Source organism: Kogia breviceps, chromosome 4 (assembly GCF_026419965.1).
Source record: "Kogia breviceps isolate mKogBre1 chromosome 4, mKogBre1 haplotype 1, whole genome shotgun sequence".
Classification (NCBI taxonomy): Eukaryota; Metazoa; Chordata; class Mammalia; order Artiodactyla; family Physeteridae; genus Kogia; species Kogia breviceps.
The window spans coordinates 151,732,445-151,751,725 of record NC_081313.1 but is presented as its reverse complement, the minus strand read 5'-3'; the positions used below and the strand labels follow the sequence as shown (position 1 = coordinate 151,751,725).

Genomic DNA, 19,281 nt, shown 5'->3' with positions numbered 1-19,281 from the left:
TCCACAACAAGAGAAGCCACTGCAACGAGAAGCCCGCAACCAAGAGTAGCCCCCACTTGCTGCAACTAGAGAAAGCCTGCGCACATCAACAAAGACCCAATGCGGCCAAAAATAAATAAATGAAATTAACTAATTAATTTAAAAAATACTACATATATATTCCATGGCTACTTTATCCACTCATCTGTCAATGGACACTTAAGTTGTTTCCATGTCTTGGCTATTGTAAGTAATGCTGCAATGAACATGGGGGTGCAGGTACAGGTACCTGGAAATTTTTAAATTTTGCTCAGACCTTTCTGTCATCCCAGAAAAATGTTGAGAAAATTTAAAAATAATAAAATTTAAAAATTAAAATTGAGAAAATAAGCCTTCTTTTAACCCTATTCATCCCCGAGGCAGTGTTGCCCAGAGGTTAGGATCATTTAAGTCCTAAAATCAGGTCTCTTTGGTTCCACTCCTGACCCTGGCCCAGTTCCAGAAGGTAAGGTGAGGGTAATGGCAGGTCCAACCTCTAGGACTGCTTCGAGCTTTGATTGATACCTGTGTAGCAATGCTTAGCCCAGTACCTGGCATATAGTGAGTTCTCAATAAGATGAGTCCCTTTTCACGATCCATACTATTGCTTCCCTGCTTAATACAGATTCATGGTCATTCTATCCACATACATTTATTGAACAAGGACCATGTGCCAAGACGCCTGTGACCTTGTCAGGGGATGTAGATGTCTCAGGATGTAAGAGAAGGTGAACACTTGTGGCCGGGGCCTGGACAAGCCTGCCCTGGGAGGTGAGGTTAGAGCTGAACTTTGAGAAGGGAAGGTTTTCCTGTGTAGGGCAAAAGGACAGAGGGGTAATGGGATGGGACACTCACAGGGCAGGATAGAGACAGACCAAGGGTCTGTAGTCTCAAGCAGGGGAGTGGAGGAGTTTGGAAAGAACCAACATGATGACTGTTTCTTCCTATTTGGGAAAATATTATTTTAATATATGAATGCAGAAAATAAAGCCAAACAAAATCTTCTAGGCTTGTGGGCCTCCCTTGAAGATAAGGATTCTCTATGAGGCCAAGAGATGATTTTATGCTTGCTCTCATAAAAGTAGTGCTTATTGATGGTAATGCTCCAAGCAGTAGGGCCAAGTGGAAAGTGGAGCAAAGGCCCCAGCCCCTGTTCCTACCTGTCGCAGGAGGCTGGGGTGACCTCCTTTTGGCTCTTCTCAGGTGTGTTCTGTGCAAACCAAGAAGTCCACATAGCAGGGACTTCCAGATGGCCCTAGGTGGTTGCTTTGTTTTGCTGATCTTTTCTATTATAAATGTTGCCACAATGAAAGGCGTCTTCTGCGAGTATGTCCATAGGAGAAATTCTCCACAGTGGAATTGCAAGGCCATGGTGTGTGAGTGTGTTCTTCACATGCTTTGTGAGTCCTTTTGTCACTGCAGGAGGGCTGCATACAATGTCCTTCTAGAAGCAGGAAGGGAGTTCTGCTCTTCTTCCATTATGTCTGGGGAAGGCCACACCTTCCTCTGCAGGCAGCCTGGAAGCCCTTCAGTGATGCACCTCCAGTGGTATCTGTTTCCCCAGAAGTGTTTTCTTCTAAACATGAACCAAGTGTTTTGTAAACATATGGTTTTCCCCTCTTTTAACAGGAATCTTCGCCTACATGAACTACAGAGTCCCCCGGACAAGGAAGGAGATTTTTGAAACCCTCATCAAGGGACTGCAGCGGCTTGAGTATAGAGGCTATGACTCAGCAGGTAGGCTCTGCAGGCTGCTGCCATATAAACATAATGCTTGTTCATGAAAGAAATTTGAAAATTTCTATAGAAAAGTAGAAAGAAAAAACAAGGGTAAAAAAATATCCATCAAAAGCACCCCCCATCAATATCTGTGTCCCTCCTGTGGTCGTCTGGGGTCTGGGGAGGGTAGAGGTGTCATGCAGATATTTATTGTTTTATCTAATTATAATTCTGTAATTTTGTATTCTTCTTCTTTCACTTACCTTGTTTGTTTCCATTATCCTAAACACTTCCTAACATAATCTTTCTAAGTGGCTGCACAGTCCTCCACTGGATGCCTATCTCAGAGTTTACTCCTTCATCCACGTAACAGGTGGATATTTAGTCTGTTTCCCATTTTTAATTAAGCAGCCTTAGGAGAAAAAGGAGAGCCAGATAATTATATATTCCTATAAATTCTTAATAGAAAGCAAGTCAGATGAAAGATTGCAGGAACACTAGTGCAATGGAAACACCAGCTAAAGTAGCAGAATGCAAAGTGCACAACTGTCCTTAAATGAGCCTGCTGCCTTTGGTGGCAGACGTGGTGGCACCTCTCCTGCAGGGAAACTCCAAGAATTACCCTGGTTAGAAGCCGGGGTGAGGCAGCCACAGCCTGGGTTCCAGGCACATGTTCCCTGATGGCTGGTTAGCACTGTCACAGTCACAGCCTCCTCTTTCCAAGTCAATATCCTATCACTGTCTAGTTCTCTTCTGGGCAGCAAGCCTGGAGAATAAGAACTAATAAATCCACAGTTCTGTATAGCCATCACCCAGTGTCATTCCCTGTAATGAAGCGTGGGAGACAAAACTTAAATTCCAGTACAAAAAATCATGTTTATGTTACAGGTGTGGCAATCGATGGAAATAATAATGAAGTCAAAGAAAGACATATCCAGCTAGTCAAGAAAAGAGGAAATGTCAAGGCTCTTGATGAAGAACTTTACAGTATGTGAAAGACATGCCAAGTCAGAGTAATAAACGCAGCCTGGGTCACTTTAAAATCTTTAATTCCAACAGCGTTGGAGACTAAAAATATTAACCTCCCCAAGCATGGAAAAATAGGAGGGTTAAGTCTATGTTGCAAAACTGTTTCCCAGAGTGTGGGATGGTTTATTTCAGGTGATGGTGCACTGAAAATTTTTTTTTCAATATTTAGTACTTATGTATTTTAATTTTTCTGGCAAATGATACTGCTCTTCCATTTATGGTAGGGACCTGTAATTTTCTTTTTAAGGTAAGTTTATTTTAGTTAAGTGAGTTAGGTTACTGATAAGTACTAATTAAAGCAAGGGTCTGGCAGAATTCTCCAGAATGGGGCCTTTGTGGTTGATGGTGGGATGTACTTTTGGTGTAGCTGATGTGTCTTCATGTAATGAAGTTACCTCATGTAATAGTACCATGTCAATGCTTAAAATGTGGAAAACTTATTTTTCCTTCATCTAGAACAGGACGGCATGGACTTAAAAGTGGAATTTGAGACCCACTTTGGCATTGCCCACACACGCTGGGCCACCCACGGGGTCCCCAATGCTGTCAACAGCCACCCACAACGCTCAGACAAAGGCAACGGTATGTAGTATAGCCTTGCTCCCCTGTCCTAGTGGTTGTGCCTGGCCCTGACCTGTGCCAGGGTTGATCCACACCCACCACCAACTGGCTTCTCAGCATCCCTTCTTCCCGAGTATCCAAACTGTTGGCACTGGGCCCTAGAAAGGAGGCAAATTCAACCTGGCCCCTGGATAGTGCTGACCCCGCAGGCATCCACAGGAAAACAGTGGCACTTCCCATGAATGCCTGTGGCTCTGGGGACCCAGCCTGAGTGAGACTTGGTGGTGTAAAGGGTTGAAGGCCTGGGCACTTTTCCTCAGTTAGGGACCAGGGTGTTCCAGAGGGTTGGGCACTTGAGGAAATATTAGGGTTCCTTCCTCATCCAGCTATACCCATTCCTGCCCCTGAAGAGAGTGGTCCTGAGCCAGGGCAGGTGGCAGTGCTGATCTTATTTAACATCTGAGGTGCCTGCTCCAATCCTGGTCCCTGTAATGAGGGCCACCAGTTCTCCCAATTCCCCCCTCACCATGTCAGCCCCAGCTCATGGGTACACATCACTTGCCTGAGCCCCCAGGACAATTCTTTATGTGATGGTTCTCTTAAATGAAGTCCCAGTGTCCTCTCATGGGGGAAGGACTGGTAGGTCTGGAGCTCCCACTGGAAGCTCTCTGGGACTCTGTGGTCAGCACCCAGGGGTGTCAGGGCCTCTGGCAGTCGGACACATGGGCATATGAGATGGAGTCTGGGCCTTCTAGTGGATCTCCACTCTGGGTTGGGCCTGGTCAGGTCAGAAGCCCCCATGACCCACACCTGGGCATGATACGAGAGGGTGTCCGGTGGAGAGAATGATTTCTGGAGTCAGCTGGGATTCCCCACCCCAAGCTGACTCCAGAATGTGGCATAATGAAGGTTCTTACCAAGCCTCAAATTAGAGTAGGGATCAGACACGTAAGAGTAGTTGTAGGGTATTTACTATTAACTAAACACTTGACAAGCCTCACTGCCATTAATTGTCTTGGAAGTCAGGCCACAGGAGAGAGCAGTACCTCCCTGGTCAGTGTCCTTTGCCCCTGTGGACACTGCAGTGCCTGGAGACAGCTCACCCTGCCCGATTTGGAAAGGAAAGCCTCCCGGAGAGAACAGGATGGCCCCGTGCACCTCTCTCATCAGAGCAGCCAGAGATAGCACAGGGACCAGGCTATACATACACCTACATGGTCAGAGACTTGGGTAGTGAGGTTTCTTTGCTGGGGACCATTCCTTGCATCTGGCCCATGCCCTGAGCCATGAGATGCCCCACCATAGGGGCAGGCACCCTACACTCAGGAGGGGGACAATAGACCCCACGGTGCTGAGGACCTAGGATATACATCTAGCCAAACCCCAAGCCAGATACAGAGGCTGGTCCCTGGAACAACAGTGTTGGCTGAGGTAACACACTGTACCGAGACCGTGTGCCCTGAAATGTCGCCACCTCAACCCCAGCCTCCTGCCCACTGAGATGATAGGGTGAACCCCCGCTTCACTGCAGACAGTGATTCTGTGTTCCCAAAGCAGCTAGGCTCCAAGGAGATTGCCCCACACCCAAATTTGGAAATGCCTGCCGTGACTCAGGATGAGTAACTGAAAATAAAACAACATGGGTAATAAGAAAAGATTTGTAAAATTTCTCTAACGACTCATCAGTGATATCTGAAGAGCATACTTTTAAGGAAGACTTACACCCAGCAACTACACTGCATACGAAAATTACACAAAGAAGTTTTCACAAAGAAAACACAGATTCTAGGAAACAAATTAATGATGAGAAGTTAAGACAATAGGCAAGATGAAAGGAAATGTGACAGAGTTAAGAAAATAATGTGAAGAAACAAAGTCACAATAGATATGAAAAAAATGGAGAACGGGATGGTTGTGAAGACAGTTAATAGATAATGAAGGGTTAATCATCCCTTTTGACATAAATACCAAAGCCTATTTCATGCTACTGTAGGCCACAAGGCAGAGCTCAGTGCGTGGCCAGGTTGGTGGATGCTTTTTATCAGAAGAGAAATGTGTTATTTCCTCAGGTTTAAATTGTAGTCATGGCAGATGTCGGCTCTAATCTCTGTAAATGAAGTTTGCTTAACACAACTGTCTGTATGAGCAGAGTTTGTAGGTTTCAAGCTGTCAAATTGTGTTTCTTCACATCTGACTTGAACTTCATTTCTTCATAGCATTTCTCTCTTGACTAAACTTTTCTTCCAGAATTCGTGGTCATCCATAATGGGATCATTACAAATTACAAAGACCTGAGGAAATTTCTGGTAAGATACTTCCCCTGGGTAACATCTAAGTCAAGTGGTATTGGTCTTTCCCAGAAACTTTCCAATCAGCTCATTTCCCTCCAGAAAAAAAGGCAGAAGCTGATTGAGGTCCACTCTTGGCCACATCACCACATTAGACACAAACCTCATCCCCAGCTCAGACTCCTCCCAGATCTTGCTGGAGGAGAGAGCAGGGCATTCTCATTTACCTCAAAGGCCATTGTAGAGTCAGAGCAGAATCAAAAGAACATGAACTTCTTTTTATTAAAGTGTCTGCACTGAATAACATACTGACGCATACACCAAATGGAATGTGGGGTGGGAAGGCAGGCGGCAAGTGTTTCAAGTCTTTCAAGTATGAAGATGTTGGTATTGGTTGGGAGGTGGGTTTGACTCAGTGTATCTGATCATTTTGATTGCTGTTATTTTGCAATGTCCAGATTAATGGCAAGGACAAGCTTCTGAGGCGGGATGATCTCAGGGAAGACTACAATGACTCAGCTGTGTTTAGGCTGTGGGATTCAGGCAAACATTTCTCATCCCTTCCCCGTTTTCCTTGTTCTTGCCTTAAGTCACTCCAAGGACAAGTCATAAGGGAGGAGAGGGAGCTGGCCAGGCCAGCATTGCATAACAACCATTATCTGACACTGTGTCCCACCAAATATTCCAGGAAAGCAAAGGCTATGAGTTTGAGTCAGAAACAGATACAGAGACCATCGCCAAGCTGATTAAATATGTGTTCGACAACAGAGAAACTGAGGACATTACATTTTCAACACTGGTCGAGAGAGTCATTCAGCAGCTGGTGAGTTACAAGTCTCACCTATCTAAATCATCACTTCATTCCTTCAGTTTTTATAAACATTTATTAGGCAAACTTGCACCAAGTACCTGAGGATTAAAGATGGCTCATCTACAGTGCCTGGCCTTAAAATGTTACATCCTTGTAGAATTGGGAGAAGTTCTGAGGTTTTGGTAGTAAACATCAAATAGAAACTGCTTTGCTTCATTTTAACATCTCTGAAATGGTGATAGGCCTTCTGATCTGTGGCTTCTACCAGTGGTGTGTTGCACAAGGGACCTTGATTGTGGCAGTTCATGTTGTCATCTTATCAGTTGACTTGTGTGCGTTGTTGACTTGTGCGCATACATCCCCAAGATGAATTTAACTGATGTTGGAGACTTAGAATTGTGGTCTTTCCTCCTGTTTCAGTAAAGCAGTTATTCGTCATGTGGGAGAAATGCCCACAAGTCCTTACTGAGTGGAGTTGGAAGGAAGGAAGAGGAAATAAAGACAGCAGGTGTGGACTTTTGAGAAGTTTGGTTGTAGAAGAGGAAGGGTGCAAAGAAATGGCCCAGTGAAGGGAGAGGGTTGCAGTTATGAGGCAGGATTGTATTTTTATGGTAGGAGATATCAGATCATGTCTGTGTGCTGAAATGAATGATCCAGGCAGGAGAAAGAGATTGGTGATGTCCCGGAGGGCTGGACCCATGGAACAAGGTCCCTGCAAAGGGGCACATGGTGGAGGGATTGTCCAAGAGAGACACCTCCTTGGAGGAGGAGGTAGAGCAGACTCAGGCCCTCCATGGGACAGTGGAGGGAGGAGGAGAGGGCTCCAGACTTCCTAGAATCCATCCTTCTGAGCATCAGAGCTGTCCAATAGCTCCCCTGAGATGGAGACAGCTTGGAGACAGTGTTCAGGGCCGAGAATCTAGAACATCTGGGTTCAGAGGCTGCTTTGGGTACAACACTGTGGTTTAAAGTATATGACCCTTTGGTGTTTTCAGTCTTTTTTTAAAAGTAAGTCAAACCCTTTGCCCTATGACTACCATTTTTGGGGACCTTAATTTAGAGGACATATTTATAAATAAAAGCCTGTCCCATAACTAATGTACAATAAACCAATATAGTTTTGCAGCATAGTACTTCCTCTTTTCCATTTGTAATTTTAAATTTTGGAAATGTCTCTCAGTGATGACACTTTTAAACTTCAGCAATTTATCTGAAGCAACACAGGGCTCTTTTTGGCAGAGAACGGAAGAGTTTTTCTATTTAGTCCTACCTCATTGCTGACAAAACCAGCAGGGTGAATGTCAGGCTCCTCAGGTTCTGTCAAAAGCCCCTTCATTTTGGGTAGATTGAAAGGCCCTTAGGGACCTGGAGATGCTGGCCCTGGGGTCTCTCTGGTTGTGTGACTGAGTTGGCAAACTGGCCATAGCATGAGGCCATGAGGTCTGTCTAGGTTTCCAAACCTTGTAAATCCAGATTTATAGCTGGCTGTACATAAAGTCAAGTAGGGTCATGATTAGTACAGGATGGTCAGAATGTAGGAGAGAATTTTGCATTGAACTTTTAAATAGGAAGAGCATTTGGAGTCTTGGGTTAGGAGATCTATATTCTAACTCTGGTTTGCACAAACCAACAAGCTGAGGCACAGAGCACAAATGGCAGTCATTGCCATAGAAATAATAATTACAACAACTCATACTTCTGATGTGTCGCTATATGTTAGGCAGTGTTCTAAGCACTTAAAATGCATTAGCTCACAGAAGCTATACAAGGTAGGACTATTCTCATTTCCATTTACCATGAGGCACAAAGAAGGCTGCAGTGATTGCCCAGTTAAGGGATGGAGCCACGATTTGAACCCAGGCACTAACGTGTGTTGAGCTAAACTTAGGTCGTGGATTAGCCCCTTTAATCCTCACAATTGCTCCCTGAGTAGGTACTATCCCTGAGGCCCAGGGAAGGACCCCTGGCTATGGTTCTCATTGCCTGAGGTTCTGACTGCAGCGGTCCACCCAGGTCATCACAGAGCTGGGAACTGTTCCTTGTGGGCCTGGACAGGGAGGTTTATATTGCTCACAATGAAATCCACAAGTTCTGGTCTTTGATACTTGATTGTGGTACCACCTGTTTCACTCTCCCCTCCTGACATCACCCTGCACAAGCTGTCTTACATTCAGCACCCTGAGTGAGTGACCCCAGGACTGCCCGCAGTGAAGAGTTGTTCCTCACTCTCCTTTCCCGTCTTTCCAGGAAGGCGCATTTGCATTGGTTTTCAAGAGCATCCACTACCCCGGAGAAGCTGTGGCCACAAGGTGAGGCAGAACGCATTGACATTTCCAGTAACAAATAAATAAAATAAAATCACTTAGCTTGAGGCACAAGGGAGAAGTAGGGCCTCTGGCAAAACAGAAGGTGCTCACTCTATCTAAGGGACAACTGTGGCTTAGCCACAGAGAATGTACCCCACCATCTTTGTGGCTGGAGCTTCTGATTTTTTTAAAGAGAAACTAGAAAGTTGGATTTTTATTTGAAATCTCTAGACTTTTTTTTTAGAAATTGACAACAAATTCAAACTAAAAATAAAGTTGTATAGCAAGGGCAGGTCCAGGTTTCAGGTCAACTTCAGAGATTCCCTTTAGAAAAAGCATGCAAAATTATGAACATGAAATTAGGAACAAAAATGAATGTTGCTTTGAATCCAGTAAAGAAGAAGCCTTGAAGGCCAAGAGCTCAAGCTTCATCACCTTCATGCTAGGTGTGATCCAGGAATTAGCTGAGAGGGCCTGGGTCAACCCACATGTCCTTCTGTTAGAGCCGTGTGGCCCACAGCAATGTGTGTATTCATACAAGTAGGCATGTGAGTGCCATGCTATAATTTTATATTCAGATGGGTGGATTATCCACCCATCCCGTCCAGCTGTCCATCCACTCATTTGTCTATCTGCCCATTTATCTGTCCATCTATCTATCCATCTGTCTATCCATCCATCAATCAATCTGACCATCTATCTACCCATCTATCCATCCATCCAACTAATATTTGTTGAGCATTTACTGTGTACTGGGCCCTGGGGACCTAGTGACACCCAACCTGGTCCTACCCTTAAGGTAGCAGTCCCCAACATTTTTGACACCAGGGACCAGTTTCATGTAAGACAGTTTTTCTACGGACCAGTGGCAGGGGGGACGATTCGGGATGGTTCAAGCACATTACATTTATTGTGCACTTTATTTCTATTATTATTACATTGTAATATATAATGGAATAATTATACAACTCACCATAATGCAGAATCAGTGGGAGCCCTCAACTTGTTTTCACTTACCACTCACCAATAGGGTTTTTTTGTTTGTTTGTTTGTTTAAATTTATTTATTTATTTATTTATTTATGGCTGTGTTGGGTCTTCATTTCTGTGTGGCCAATAGGGTTTTGATATGAGTCTGCAGGCAGTTGATTTATTACAGTCTCTGTGCAGTCAAACCTCTCTGCTAATGATCATCTGTATTTGCAGCCGCTCCCCAGCGCTAGCATCACCGCCTCAGCTCCACCTCAGATCATCAGGCATTAGATTCTCATAAGGAGTGTGCAACCTAGATCCCTCGCATGTGCAGTTCATAGTAGGGTTTGAACTCCTATGAGAATCTAATGCCACTGCTGATCTGACAGGAGGCAGAGCCCAGGCAGTAATGCGAGTGATGGGGAGCGGCTGTAAATATAGATGAAGCTTCGCTCACTTGCCCACCCACCACTCACCTCCTGCTGTGTGGCCTCATTCCTAACAGGCCACGGATCAATACTGTGGCCCGGGGGTTGGGGACCCCTGCCTTAAGGACTGGACAGTTGTGCAGGAGGACAGAGCAGGGCAGAAGATGGTGATGCTCTGTGATGGGGGTTGGGAGGCAGTGCATGGGGGCCTTAAGGGGAAGCAGGTGTCAGCCTGGGGAAGGCAGGCAGAGAAACCAGCATGAGCAAAGGCAAGGAGCCCAAAGTGATTGTGGCACTTTAGGGATCTGCAGTTAGGCCAGGATGGTGATGGGGAGGGGCACTGGTGGGACTTGAGGCTCTTCTAGTTTCAGTGTGTGCTTACTGACACCTTTTGTGTGCCAGGCATGGGTGGCAAGAGCAAACAAGATTGTAGGGACACTGCTCTATGAAACTCGAGAGCTGGTGCGCAGTGGGGAGGTGGGCAGAGGCCCAGCTCTGCAGGATCTAGGTTGCCCTGTGGTTGGAGGCTTCATTGTGAAGGCACTGGGGAGCCATTGAGAATGCACCTGTGGACCAGACTGTCATATTATCTAGGCCGGAAATTATGTGAATATATTATGATTTTATTTTTTTCTGGGACAGGAACTAATTTACCATTTGGAATTTAAGTCTTTCAAATCATAGAATTATAAAATGCCAATTGGTCCCTATCAAATTTTGAAACTCCTTTTAAAATCTATTGTTATGTTATTACTAGTTTGCAGAAGAAGATAGTGTGAAGAAGCAGTAAAGCTTTACTTTTCTAAATTGTCTATAATTAGTGGCTCTATAACTTCTGGGACAATCTTTGGGATGTCTTGGGAGCACTTTGCACTGGGAAGAGGGCTAGATGCGGGGACCCTCTCTTCAGTGCTCAGAGGACATCCAGCCCGGCCCAGGGTGTCAAGGCAATGGGTAACTCGATTCCCTCTTGTCCCTACAGGAGAGGCAGCCCCCTGCTCATTGGAGTGAGGAGCAAATATAAACTCTCCACAGAACAGATCCCTGTCTTATACAGGACACGTAAGTTTCTTGAGAAGGACTTGAACAGCTCAGCACTGTTCTGGTGCCAGCAGCTCCCCTCAGAGGCAGGATGCCTTCCTTCACTGTGCTAGGGCCAGGTCCAAAAGGTTTTCATGCAACTGGGACTTGGCTCCATTTTTTCAAAAGCTTTTTCTTGTGGATGTTTTCAAGCACGTACCCAAGTTGAGGGAGCTGCTGCTGTGGTTCTGTTATATAAAGGCACCTGTGCCCTGATTGGAGTGTTGATTTGGTTTGTTTTGTTAATAGCCGATTCAGTGCTCTTACTATTTGGGGATCTTTTACACAATTTGGCTGATGCAGCCAAAGCTAAAAATTGCACATTTCTCCCACACATATTCAAAGGGGAAATTGGCTTCTTCGTGTTGTTCCAAGAAAATAGTCTAATGGGATTTGTGATCCTTTCCTTCATTTGCTAGGCAATATTGAGAATGTGAAGAATATCTGTAAAACAAGGATGAAGAGGCTGGACAGCTCGACCTGCCTTCACGCTGTAGGCGATAAAGCAGTGGAATTCTTCTTTGCTTCTGATGCAAGGTAGCTACACCTTGTTTCCTTTCTTTCCTAGGATTATGTAATCAAGAATGACTGGCTAAACACCCTCATTTCTTACTTACTCCCCCGTTTGAGCTGTTTTCTCAGGGGTCAGCAAGGGGAAGCGGTGATAGCAGATTTCAGCTCTCTGTGGCCCTCCTGAGGGAATCCTTGCCCAGTGAGCACTTTTTACATGGCTGTCATCAGCAGCCCTGGTGGCCAAAGGCAAGGTCTACTGATCTACACAATGTTTTGGGCCTGTACAGAATAAATGAATTAGTTTACAACATTTTAAAATTGGGAAATTTCCCATAAAAATTTGAATTTCTAGCTTTTCTAAAAAACCAGCACATCTGAGCACACCAGACTGCTCCCCCCAGCCCTCTTTGGGGCCATTCAAAGTCTGCTCCCTTTAGATGGGGCAAGTGTCTCCAGACCTTTGGTCCTTCCTGAACCTTGCCTGCCCTTGCCAGAGTCTGACCATTCATAAAAGACAGAGCCAAGATTGAGGGTTTTGGCCCAATAGATTCCAAAGTCCGTGTTCTCATCAATACACCAAACAGTAATTCTGAAATTAGAAAAAGTAGGCTTCATGCCCATTTTAGTACAAAAAAATGTATACACTTACATACACTTAGAAAAGACCAAAACACTTTCCTGCTAGTTGAAATAGAAAACCACCATAAACACCATTACTACCTCCTTTATCCAAACCTTTATTATGCCTCTTTCCCACAAGCCTCTGGTAAGGCCTTGCTGTGAAGCAGGGAGGACACCAGGTGAGGTCCCCTGGGACACATGAAGTAATGGGAACCTACAGCCCAGGCTGCAAGGCCTATTTCAGCCCACAGCCAGCATTGTACTTAATGCTGATAGGAAAGGTCAGCATTCCCAAACTGTGTTCCTTAGGGCACCATTTCAATGAGAAGCTAATATTATTTCAGTGATTCTAAGACATGCAATTATTCTATAGATTTTAGCATCTGTATGTGGCATCTGGCAATTATAATTTGCTACAGTTTTTATATACTTCTTAGAAGTATATAAAATAATCATTATCTTAAGATCAATGTTACCACTCTGACATAAATCACAGCAAGATCCTTTTTGACCCACCTCCTAGAGAAATGGAAATAAAAACAAAAATAAACAAATGGGACCTAATGAAACTGAAAAGCTTTTGCACAGCAAAGGAAACAATAAACAAGACCAAAAGACAACCCTCAGAATGGGAGAAAATATTTGCAAATAAAGCAACTGACAAAGGATTAATCTCCAAAATTTACAAGCAGCTCATGCAGCTCAATAACAAAAAAACAAACAAGCCAATCCAAAAATGGGCAGAAGACCTAAACAGACATTTCTCCAAAGAATATATACAGATTGCCAACAAACACATGAAAGAATGCTCAACATCATTAATCAGAGAAATGCAGATCAAAACTACAATGAAATATCATCTCACACCAGTCAGAATGGCCATCATCAAAAAATCTAGAAACAATAAATGCTGGAGAGGGTGTGGAGAAAAGGGAACACTCTTGCACTGTTGGTGGGAATGTTAATTGATACAGCCACTATGGAGAAACAGTATGGAGGTTCCTTAAAAAACTAAAAATAGAATTACCATACGACCCAGCAATCCCACTACTGGGCATATACCCTGAGAAAACCATAATTCAAAAAGAGTCATGTACCAAAATGTTCATTGCAGCACTATTTACAATAGCCAGGACATGGAAGCAACCTAAGTGTCCATCAACAGATGAATGGATAAAGAAGATGTGGCACATATATACAATGGAATATTCCTCAGCCATAAAAAGAAACGAAATTTACTTATTTGTAGTGAGGTGGATGGACCTAGAGTCTGTCATACAGAGTGAAGTAAGTCAGAAAGAGAAAAACAAATACCGTATGCTAACACATATATATGGAATCTAAGAAAAAAAAAAGGTCATGAAGAACCTAGGGGTAAGACGGGAATAAAGACACAGACCTACTAGAAAATGGACTTGAAAATATGGGGAGGGGGAAGGGTAAGCTGTGACAAAGTGAGAGAGTGGCATGGACATATATACACTACCAAACGTAAAATAGATAGCTAGTGGGAAGCAGCCGCATAGCACAGGGAGATCAGCTCGGTGCTTTGTGACCACCTAGAGGGGTGGGATAGGGAGGGTGGGAGGGAGGGAGACGCAAGAGGGAAGAGATATGGAAACATATGTATATGTATAACTGATTCACTTTGTTGTAAAGCAGAAACTAACACACCATTGTTAAACATACTCCAATAAAGATGTTAAAAAAATAATAATAAAGAAATAAATAAAGCAGAAACTAACACACCATTGTAAAGCAATTATACTCCAATAAAGATGTTAAAAAAAAAGATTCAGAGGAGAAGTCACAGAGCAACTTGTCTTTAACCTGAACTTGAGTTTCCATTAAGATTGCAACACAGGGATATTACAGATGAAGGTAATCACATAAACTTACTATACTGAAACTTGCAGAGGTTATGAGTGTTGTTCAAGATCCCAAAGCAAGTGCATTGTGGAATCAGAATTTTCAGTGAGGCCTAATGAACTAAAAACAAACAAACAAAAAAACAAGCCCTTTCTGTGATATCATGTTGCCTTTGAAGTAGTTTTTTTGGTGGGTTGGTAGAAACTGGTTCCAGTGTTTTTTACAGGAATGACTAGTTCTGTCCCGCCGCGGCCCCCGACCCCCCAGTTGATCCTCAAAGTTTCCTTTAGAATGGACTTGGTAAAATGCAGACATACAAGTATTCATGACACCTGTGTCCAATCATTTCTCCTGCCATTGCCTGCTTCACTTCTAGGATTATATGAACAATTCACTGTCTTGAATTATGCTTTTCCCTCCTCCAAGAATTCCTTTCTCCCTGTAGGGCATCTGGGAAACCCACTTCATTTTTCAAAACTCAATGTACGTATTATGTCTTCTGTGCAGTCTTCTTTTTAGTGTTGTGATCACACACTCCTTTTTGCTACCCTTGCACTCCTGCATGACTGATTGTTGCACTCGCTACACTGTATTGAAATTGTATTTTTTACATATCTCTGTCTTCTCCTGGGCAACGTTCCTTGGGGCCAGGGACTACCTTTTTTCATCTATTGATGTTGCCTTAGTGTGTCACCTGTTGTAAAGTAGTTAGTTATAAAAATGAGATTTGATTAAATTGAAAATTGTTATGTTAAAAAAAAAAGATCACTGTTACCATATATTCAATGAAGTATGGTGGATGTTTCTAAAAAAAAAAAAAAGACAAATGCTTGAAAGGAGATTAAAGAATTATTTGTAGGCAATACAATTATATACTTTAAAAATCCACCTGAAAGGCTGTTAGAAGTAATACTCGTGGCTGGTCAGAGCATTAAGGTGTAGAAATTCGACATTCCAGCAGTAGCCACTTTGCTGTCAGCTCAGTGAGGTGGGTGGTAGGCGACCATATCTACCCTGTTCCCCCTCATGTCTCCACAAGTGACTGGCACAGTAGGCTCTCAGCAAACCTTTGTTGAACGAAAAAAGTAATGTTTACCACAGCTGAAAAAAAAGTTTTAATCCCTTAAAATAAATTTAAATAAAAATAGTCCAAGAACCTGTTTGGAGAAGACTACAGAAGTTTACCATGAGAAATAAGAAGAGATTTAAATAAAGGGAGAGATTCCACATTCCTTGGTAGGAAGCCTTAATATTATTCTGAAAACATTGATTGGTTTAAAGTTAATTTAATAATTAAAAATTATTTTTAAAGATATTGACTCTTCTTAATCTATAAATTCGATGCTATAATTAAAATCCTTGACATTATTTTGTTTGTTTAGGTTTTTGGAACTTAATAAAGTGATTCTATAATGTATTGTGTGTAGATGAAAAAGCATATATTGAAAAATAAGAGTGACAAAGGTGACCCTCTCAGATACGAAGGCACATAGAGCTCTCGTGACAACAGTGGCCAGCATTGCTGTGCACTATGGCTGGACACTGTGCTGAGGGCTTCACCAAGACTATCCCATTTAATAATCACAACAAACCTCTGTGAGGCACAGTGGTCATCTCCCAGTTTAAAGCAGAGGAACCCGAGAGGGGCTCAGAGGGGTCATGTCTGTGTTGCCCGAGGGCACAGGCTGGTAAGACACAGGGATGAGGATTCCACCTCAGGTCTAATTCCTGGGCCAGTAATTTTGATGACTGCCATCCATTTTGTAAATTAAAACAGTAATTATATTTAAACATGCAGATGTACACACACATGTGAATACAAACACACGTATTAAGCACTGTCTGAAGGACAATACAATGTAAGTAGCACTTATCTACTGGAGATTGAATCAGGCCGTGTTTACTTCTTCCTCTTGTTGCCTGTGTTTTCTGCTTTTTATTCAAAGAATGTATTTTGTTTAAAATATTTTTTCCAGTGCAGTGGCTTTCTGTCCTTCTTTGTCTTTCTTCCCTAGGATCTGGAGACACCTCTCTTAGAGCCATAGAACTTGATTCTTTCTCTTTTTAACTTTGCATCAGGAGTTTTAAATGCTCATTTTTCTGCACAGGGCACATGGTGGTGTAGCACTTGGTAGAATGAGGGTTTTTTTCTCCCATGGTCCTTCAGGTACCACCTTTATCGTTTTTACCATATCTATGTACCACCTGTACTATTGATTACCTAACTTTCTTTTTCATTTACCAACTTTTCTAACAATTTTATTTTTAAAAGAAACTTTCTGTTTCCATCTCAAGGGAAAAACTGTTATTTCCACACAGAAAGTTACTATAAAAATAAACACAATGACTGCACATTTCATTAGTGGATAGATCTTATAGTTTGCTTTTAAGTCCCCCCCACTTTTTCTTGCTTTGTGTGTGTGTGTGTAAGAAAAGGAGTCATCTGTCCTAATGAGTTTCCCACTATATGGATTTTGTTGAGTGCCTCCTCCATGTTCTTCTGTTCACTGTATTTCCTGCAAACAGAAGTTTACAGGTGTCTAGAAGCTTGATCTTCAGGTTTGATTTTTTTTTTTTTGGCAAGACTATTTAATAGGTAGTGTGTCCTTCCATCAGGAGGCACTATGTCTCATTGTCTTTTTGTAGTACTGTTAAAATTGATCAGGGGGTTCAAAGATCAGGAGCCTTATCCATCCATGATAAAGCTGCTCTTAGCTTTTCATTTCTTCATTTCAGTAGGCATTGATGGACCTTGATTAGGGCTATTAATGATTAGGAATTCATAAGTTGATTATTATAATTCTATCATTCCTTCTTTATTAGCTATATTTCTCCTATAAAGAGAAACTTGCCTTCATAAACTGTGGTTATTCTGAAAGGTCATTTGGAAAGGCAAGATAAATGTTTCATTCTTTCCCTTTATGATTCAGAATGTGTTGGTTCCTGAGCATTCTCCAAAGGTGACATTGTTTGCATCCTGTTTCAAGGAAAGCAATTATAAAAGGACATCTATGAGATTACTGGGGAAATTTGAACATACTGGATACTTGATGATATGAAGGAAAAACTATTATGCTTAGTTGTGATAATGGTATTATAGTAGGGTGAAAAATAATCCTTGTCTTTTAGAGCTATAAGCTAAAAGGTTTACAGATGATTTGATGTCTGGGACTGGCTTCAAAATAATTCTGGTGGAGGGGAGGGGTGGAAGGTATGAATCAATGTTTATATGCCATATCCTAAAATGCTATTCAGTGTTACTGATATGGACCCACATCTTGTAACTGTCAAGGACAGGCCCCATCTCTGACACCCATATTTTCCTTGCTCCAGCGCTATCATAGAACACACCAACCGGGTCATCTTCCTTGAGGATGATGACATTGCTGCAGTGGCTGATGGGAAACTCTCTATTCACCGGGTCAAGCGTTCGGCTAGTGATGACCCATCTCGAGCCATACAGACCTTGCAGATGGAATTGCAGCAAATCATGAAAGGCAGGTATCCTCTGAGGGTCCCTGTGCAGCAGCCTCATGGGGCAGGTGCTCTGTGGGGGAGCTCCTGAGACTCTCCGCCCTGTCATGGGTGGGCACTACAGCCTTCCTGCCTGCTGTGAGCACCAGAGTGGGGCTGCAGGTGGTCTGTGGTTCGTACATCTCAGGGGATGTGGAGCGCCTGGCCTGGCTACTCCAAAGGGGCTTCTGATCATGTCCCGGCACCAGGTCTCCCTGCTTGAACTGACCCCAGGCCATCAACTACCACCCTTTACAGATTCTCTGGGATACATTCCTACACCTCAGGCATCATTTCTTCTCTGGATGAGAGGCCTGCAGTAACGGGGGACTGTAGACTACTTTCTCCTTGTGAGGGGAGCCTATCTTCCTGCACCCACACTTGTCTCCCTACACCCTTCTCTCCACAGGGCAGCCTGGGTAAACGTTTAAGAACGTGAATCATACCCTCTTACCCTGCTGTGTAAAGCCCTCCAATGGCTTCCCAGTGTTCTTAGCATAAAACCCACACTCCCTGCCACAGCCCACAGCCATCCACAGACAGCCAGGCCCCACCTTGCACAACCCTTTCCCACTGTGCCCCTCCCCGCCCACCCTGGCTGCCTCACTGTTACTCAGACAGGCGGAGTTCTTGCTCCCCTGGGGGTCATCGCACTCACTCAGCTTCGCACAGGACCAGCTCCTTTTGATCATCTCCCCTGAAACGTCACCCCCTCAGAGAGCCCTTCCCTGATCCGTATCTGCAATGGCCCGACCCCTCCTCACTTGCTCTGTTTGCTTCATGGCACTCTTTCTCCAAGTTCTCTGCCGAGGACAGCAGACAGGGACACTGTGATGCTTGGCATAGTGCGTGTGTGTATCCCAGAGGACACTCGCGCCCTGTCTGTGGACACCTGTCGACAGGCATCAGGCACAGCACCTGTCGGGGGTCTTAGATGTCATCGGTTTCATTCACATCAGAGCCCTAGAAATATGTGGCTGAAAAGATTTTTTGTTTTTTGTTTTAATACAGAGTATAGGAGGGTATTTGGTTTAAAAAAATTGCCTATTTCCTTAGGCTCACTTCATTTGTACTTCCCTAAGTAGGTGGGTGTTAGGAAGTAAAGCATTTTACTTTCCTCTGGCCTTGCTAAGAGGAGCGTGGCCCAGGAAGGCCAGCCATGCATTTGTTACTTACATCCCTCCCTCCCTCAAGTTGCAGGGTCTGATATGCACATTGAAGATAATAATCATACCTTACCTGGCTTGTCACCATGAGTATCAGGTGGGACAATACCTGGAGGCACCTTTTGTAATCTGCAGTAGCCTTTACATGTGTCACTGTGACTAACCAACTGTTCTTCTTGATCAAAAACTAAGCAGTGAAAGTGTAACAAAATTAAAATTGACGTCCTGTTGATGTTTGTTTGACCAGGTAACTTCAGTGCATTTATGCAGAAGGAGATATTTGAACAGCCAGAATCAGTTTTCAATACCATGAGAGGTCGGGTGAATTTTGAGACCAACACAGGTAATCCCTCTTCCGAGCCCTGGGCCAATGCACAATCCATGTGTC

At 43.5% G+C, this 19,281-nt stretch overlaps 1 protein-coding gene across 2 annotated transcripts in view; it reads left to right on the top strand.

Annotated features, from left to right (window-relative positions):
- The window catches only part of GFPT2 (glutamine-fructose-6-phosphate transaminase 2), a 43,859-nt gene that overhangs the window by 12,959 nt on the left and 11,619 nt on the right, over positions 1–19,281 (top strand). For both annotated transcript variants that reach the window (XM_067032248.1, XM_059060515.2), the window contains exons 2-11: positions 1,648–1,755; positions 2,626–2,724; positions 3,223–3,348; positions 5,575–5,633; positions 6,304–6,438; positions 8,674–8,735; positions 11,114–11,193; positions 11,631–11,748; positions 17,548–17,711; positions 19,141–19,236. In XM_067032248.1, coding sequence (XP_066888349.1) covers positions 1,648–1,755; positions 2,626–2,724; positions 3,223–3,348; positions 5,575–5,633; positions 6,304–6,438; positions 8,674–8,735; positions 11,114–11,193; positions 11,631–11,748; positions 17,548–17,711; positions 19,141–19,236 — 1,047 coding nt within the window. The remainder of the gene's footprint in view (positions 1–1,647; positions 1,756–2,625; positions 2,725–3,222; positions 3,349–5,574; positions 5,634–6,303; positions 6,439–8,673; positions 8,736–11,113; positions 11,194–11,630; positions 11,749–17,547; positions 17,712–19,140; positions 19,237–19,281) is intronic.